The sequence below is a fragment of the Thamnophis elegans genome, chromosome 1, assembly GCF_009769535.1.
Source record: "Thamnophis elegans isolate rThaEle1 chromosome 1, rThaEle1.pri, whole genome shotgun sequence".
Taxonomy (NCBI): Eukaryota; Metazoa; Chordata; class Lepidosauria; order Squamata; family Colubridae; genus Thamnophis; species Thamnophis elegans.
This window is the reverse complement of record NC_045541.1, coordinates 54,299,606-54,305,605: the sequence shown is the minus strand read 5'-3', so window position 1 is coordinate 54,305,605 and position 6,000 is coordinate 54,299,606. Positions and strand designations below refer to the sequence as shown.

The window sequence follows — 6,000 nt, the reverse complement described above, 5'->3', positions numbered from 1 at the left end:
TTGGTGTTGTGATTGATATTCCAAAGCAGCTTTCTGGACAGCACTGAAGAATGATCTGGTAAGTGTGGGAATGCTTTGAGGTGTTTTTTTTCTTCTCACGCAGCAAAAGACTGAGGTACACCTCAACACATGTGGGCCTGTTGCCATATCAAAGGCAAGACGATCTGGTTGCCCAACAGAGGGACCGGAACTTTGTTTCTTTCAGGGAGAACGCTGTTTGCAAAATGCATGAAATTCCCATTGCGCTGGTATTGCAGTCAGCACATGGGAAAGCAAGCATTTAGACAATCCCTCCACAGTGGAAAGGACTAATCACCAAGAACACCAGCAGCCTGTGCCTAAAGCATAAAGCCATGGGAGACAGAAGACTGTTCATGTCAATAGCCTTCCCTGTGAATTAGGAAGCATTAACATGGGCTAGAAAAAATGCCACCCTCAAGCAGACACTGCATGGTTAATAGCTCCAATTACTTTTTACCCACTGCTTCCCTCGATTTTCTTCTTTTCAGGAGAATATGCAACTGATTTAAGAATGGTGATTCTTATTTTTGAAAGTCTATCATTTTTCACATTTGGGTCCCTGGGAAGAAAGAATTGCGATAGAGTACATAAAAATATCCCTGCCCTGAAATATGCCATGATTTCTGATATCTGAAGAAAAAAAAAAGTAAAATGAATGAAAACCCACTATTTAAGTCACTGGAAAAAATCTACCTGGATCCCCACATGGCAAAAAAAACTCAAGCAAAACAACAGGATAATGAATACTTAATTTGCAGTTACTGCTGCAAAATGAATTCTGGCAAAAAATGGAACTCTTGTCTGAAACAATGCTTCACTCTGGCCTTCGTCCAACAATTTCTTACAGACCTCAAGTGTTAATTAGTTAATAAGAAGTATCCCAATTATTACAGATCTGCACAAGCAGCGGCTTCTGCTGGTGAAATGTACACAGTTTGCTCTCACAGGAACTTGACACACCTTCCTACAAGGGCTTAGTTTGGGTTAGGAGCCTGTAGCAATTTGACTGCCCAATCACTCTCTTTCATTAGCCAACAGAAAGATCCGTAGAGGACATCCTATCTGAATCACTAAATCATATCTGTCCCATGCACTCAGCCAGGGTTTTTCACAGCTTAGGCACTAATGCTTGTTTTATGACTTCTGATTCTGTAAGGTAGAATGAGATGCTGGTATCAGCCCTGGATCATTTTGTCACTTTAAAACAGCATCCTGAGTCATTTTAGAGTAACTTATCAGTCTGGCTTTCTTGCTTGGGTGTAGGGTCTGGACTGTGCCACCTCTCAGACAATTCTTCCAATAGATCATTAATGAAGGTACTACCAGCAGCTGTCCATTCAGTGTTCAATGCTAGTCAACCTGAGTTGGAAACCAATGGCTTAAAGCACAGACAATCCAGCAACAGCAAACAGATCAGAATTCATGTAGGAACTGACTTACATTCTTATCCCATGCTATATATATTGCGGCCATCTTCACTGCTTAGCACCAAGAATGTATACATTAGATGATGAGAAAGTATCATTAACAAGAGACTCATCTAGCCCAAAATGACACGACTAGACGCATTGGTGTAACGCAGCATAAAAGATAATCTTTGAAGGCTGGGTTGGATTGTTTCAAAATGATACAGATCCCCGTTTATTTTAATTGGAGCAGAATAATTATCTTTCTTGCTCCAATACTAGTGAACAATGGCAGCTACTGATGTACATTGTATTTCTTTCTTGGCTGGAAGACACTAAAGGACTTTGCCGTAGGCTTTCTGGGTTAGGCTACACTATGGAGACATTCTTTAGAGACATACTGAAATCAATATTCTTTTCTTTGTTCAAGTGAATAAAAAATTATAAAAAATAAAATCAGCATTAGCACAAAGCTTGGTAATTTCAACAAGGGCAGAGGGCCATCAGTCCAACGGTGTCTTAAGAATCTCCTGGAATCAAAGCAAGAAGAGGGAAGTTTCTATCAGAATCTTCCATGGCTCTTGTTTCACTCTCTTCCTATTGTCCAGGAGAATCAACCATCTTTTGTGCATCCAAAGCCCATGCTTCATGTATCCAAACTTAAAAGTCTTACCACTTTGTTTAGAAATGCTTCAAAACATTTCTCTTGTGTGAAGTTATCTCATTTGTTTTATAAATCTTGACAGGATTTTTCCCACTAAAGGTTGCTTGCATATATTTGCCATGTCACAGAAAATGCTGATGATTCTGAAGCTTAAAAGCTGAACTCTTGAATATGTCTGATGGATGATGTTCCTAATACTATTAACCTGTAGGCATATGAAGAATAAGTCTCAGCACTTTGCTAGGATTTCTCTTTCAATGTCCACAGAATTTTCGAAGTTGTACTGGATAGTCATATCATTCCACGCAAACTTAGCACATTAGGGCTGGTTCCAGGATTATCTTGGTATCAGACACCGAAGGGACAACTCAAACTGTGATATCCGTAAAGGATCTGCTATCTCTAGCTGAATACTCCTCAAATATCCTAGACCACCCATTATCCATAAGCAGAAGATCCACTTAAGGAGATGTGCTACTTGAAAGTAAGACCACCGATAAGAGAGAAAATAAAAGGCCCACTTATAATATTTACACCTATAGATTGGGCCAATATTTGGTCCATAAACTCAATTTTAAAAATAAAAAACATATAGGAAGTAATCCAGTTCTTAGGCAGATCATCATCAGCTTTTAGTAAAGGTCCTTCCAGGGGAGGCCTCGGGCCTGTAGTCGTATTTATTGAGTGTACTGGGATAATAGGTTGTTGTGTACACGTTTGTTTGTTGCAAAGGATAGAAGTTGGTCCTGTCATCTGGTATTAAATTGTTCTTGTTCAGTGTCTGTAAAAGAAGAACAAAATAATTTTATATCTAGTTTCATCCTACTTTTCTCTGTGTTAAAATGCTTGCCTCGTCTGTTCTCTAGTACCACTTCCAGTTATAAACTTCCCTCTGGCTAAGCTGTGCTTCTCTGTACAAACTTTTTGTTGGTTGGGGTACAATGCCTCTGGCTGTGGAGAATTTGTGCCCTACCACTTTTATAAAAACCAAGACCCAGAGATGTGTTTGTATTTGGAAGCTGATGCTCTATCATCACTTTGTAAACTGTTGAAGATGAACCAAAAAATTAGGCAGCTGCACTCCAATTCCTAAATCTGGCTCTTGATCTGTTTCTCTCTCTTTTCTTTTTGCATAAAGTTTTTTATTTTTTCCTTTCAAATACATTCACAAATATACATTCTTATAAATACTATCAACATTTATCTATTGGCTATTAACTACTTGTTCTGTTTCTCAACTGATCTCTCCTTAAAACACATTACAATTCTCTTCCCTTCAGAAAAACACACGAGCAATTAATTTTTCACCCCAAACCGTATTTGACAGTAAGAAGAGTATAATAAAGGACAAAATTTAAATCCAAGATTATTTTTTAACATTACTAAATATACAACAAGAAGAAATTAGAAAGTTTAAACAGTACTGAATTACACTTAAGGAGAAACATTATGGGCGAGATAACAAAAGTTAGGATTCGTTAGAAATAGGCCAAACTTTATCTAAACGATGGACCAGATTACTCTTCCAAGTTTAGGGAAATTTTCAGAAACTTCTAGCTCAAAAGCCAAATTATAATCTTCTATTTATAATCCTACTGTGGCAGAAACACATCTGTCCTCAAACCATCCAATGGCAACAACCCAAGCTTTCCAACTAGCATATTTAATCTTTCCTAATTATCACCTCTTGTGCTTAACTCTATCTCTGTATACAACAGAGATCCAAGTCTGGGTGTACGATCCATTTTGGTGTTGATAAGAAATTGAAAAACATTTTGGGTACCCAAGCCTATTTAGTTTTTGGAGGCCACCTGTGGGCAATCTTACAAAATGACTAGAAAGATGGGCATGGTAAGCTACAGAGGGCTCATTTATCACATTTTCCATTTTATTCTGCTATTTACATCTCCTCCTACCCCCCACCTTCAGCAAGTGGCTATAAGCCCACACTTCATAGTAGATATTCTATCAATCAATAAAGTGGCTGAAGCCAGTGAAAGGTTGTTTGCTATTATTCTGCAGAGCATGAGACAACCATACACTCAAACCCTTAAGTAGGAGCACCCGCTGATATTAAAAAAATGTGACAAGTCTACCAGGCTTGTCGCTCCTGCCATAAGGCTAATGACACCTCTGCAAGATATATCAGTGCTCTGCCAGAGTAATTTCGTTGCACGGGGACCACACCTTCCTAGCATGGCTGATTGCTCAATGAATTAAAAGGAGGTTGGGGGAGGCACTAATGGCATTTGACTAAGCTGTACTGCTAACTCCTTGCTTTCCCTCCCTAGCTGACATGATATAAATCAAAAGCCCCTGGAAGGGATATTTAGCATTGCAAGATGAGAGCGTAGACAGAATGCAGCTTCTATCCCCCAGAGCCTTTTTTAACCTGTCACCAAACTCTTTCTTTTTCAGATCAGCCTCCATCCCTTGACAACATCTGCTTTGCCATTTTATCTGTCAAGGCTTTCTAAATTAGATTGGGGGGGATCCTTTGCTCCAAATGCAACTCGTGAGTAGTAAAACAGTCTGGGTTACTTAGGGTGGTGATGAAAAAATGATGACAAAAGAGAAACCGATGCTAGCTTTCCAATCTGCTGCAATCCATCAGCTTTGGACTAGTGGTCGAATCAGGTACCATCTCCCTCTTGATGCCTTTCATGGATCAGAGAGATGGCTACTTCTTCTACACCACAGATAGGCATAAAGGAAGCAGGAAAAGAAAAAGCAGAGACAATGGAAAGAGCAAGCTAAAAGATAGGAAAGTGTGATTTGGAAGGGAAAAACAAATATCTACAAATACGTGCCCAGCTCAGTCACATAGTTCTGGAAATGGGAAAACCTGCTTTGCTATCGCTATCATGCAAAATGAGGTGGAATAAATATTATTTTTGGGAACGGCTAAAATGACTATCTGTCAGGAACAAGACACTGTCAAGCGACATCACATTCTCTTTCTAGTCTCATTTCCCAGCTGAAATATCCACTGATTTTCTTCCCCCTAAGATTTCAACTTCCCCTAAAACAGAAATACAGAAACAAAAACAAAACCAGAGGATGTTTTCTGGTCCATGGCACAGATATTTGCCTACAGCAAAATGACTCTCAATGGTGAATGAAGGGCTAAGGTTCATACTGTGCTAACCAGATGAAAACAGGTCTCATATTGTTAATGATGGGGAGGCCACCTTACAGAGACATCCACATTCCTCCTATGCCTAAGGATGTCATTTCTATGAATGTCATAAGTCTGGTTTTCTTTGACAGACAAGCCTTTCTTCTGCTTAATTTTGCTTGATTCAGGGTTGCTGACATTTTCTACACTTAAGTCATCCCAGATTGTAATTTTTTAACTCAGGCATCTTCATCCTTTCATTTCTAAGCTCAGCTCTCTCCCCCTGCCCCCCTAAATATATGGCTAGCATCAGGGGCATCCCTGAAGCTTGGAAGTGACTAGTGTCTTCCTTGAATTCTTCTTAATTGAATTGTTTTTCTCTTTGGCCAATCTCATTAAAGACCCGGGGAATGATTAATCTTTCCTTTACACTTTCTGAGCAATTCCAAGAATGTTCCCTATATGGTCAGCACTAATGGGTGTGATTTTCTTTTTAACACCGATGTATCCATTGCCTGCTCCCCCCCCTTTTTTTAATACACCAGCAACCATGGCTAAATTATATGGTGTGTGAAAAAGTACTTGCACTGAATATTTCAGATTTGGCTAATACATATTTAACTGCCTCAAGAGCACTTTAGAGTTGTGCTGATCATGCAGAAAGTCATCCTTTTCCTTCATTTTAGACTGTGGAAAGCCAACATTTTGGATGTCAAAAATTGCACCCCCCTCCCACCTTTAATGTTTTCCAGCAACCGATGCTCAAAGTAAGATTGCCTCAAACACTAAAT

The 6,000-nt window shown here is 39.2% G+C and overlaps 1 protein-coding gene across 1 annotated transcript in view; it reads right to left on the bottom strand.

Moving 5' to 3' along the window:
- Nucleotides 1-510: 510 nt before the first annotated feature.
- The window catches only part of SEMA5B (semaphorin 5B), a 623,924-nt gene continuing 618,434 nt past the window's right edge, over nucleotides 511-6,000 (bottom strand). The window contains exon 25 of the mRNA XM_032227708.1: nucleotides 511-2,872. Within this exon, the coding sequence (XP_032083599.1) occupies nucleotides 2,717-2,872 (156 nt within the window). The 3' untranslated portion in view covers nucleotides 511-2,716. The remainder of the gene's footprint in view (nucleotides 2,873-6,000) is intronic.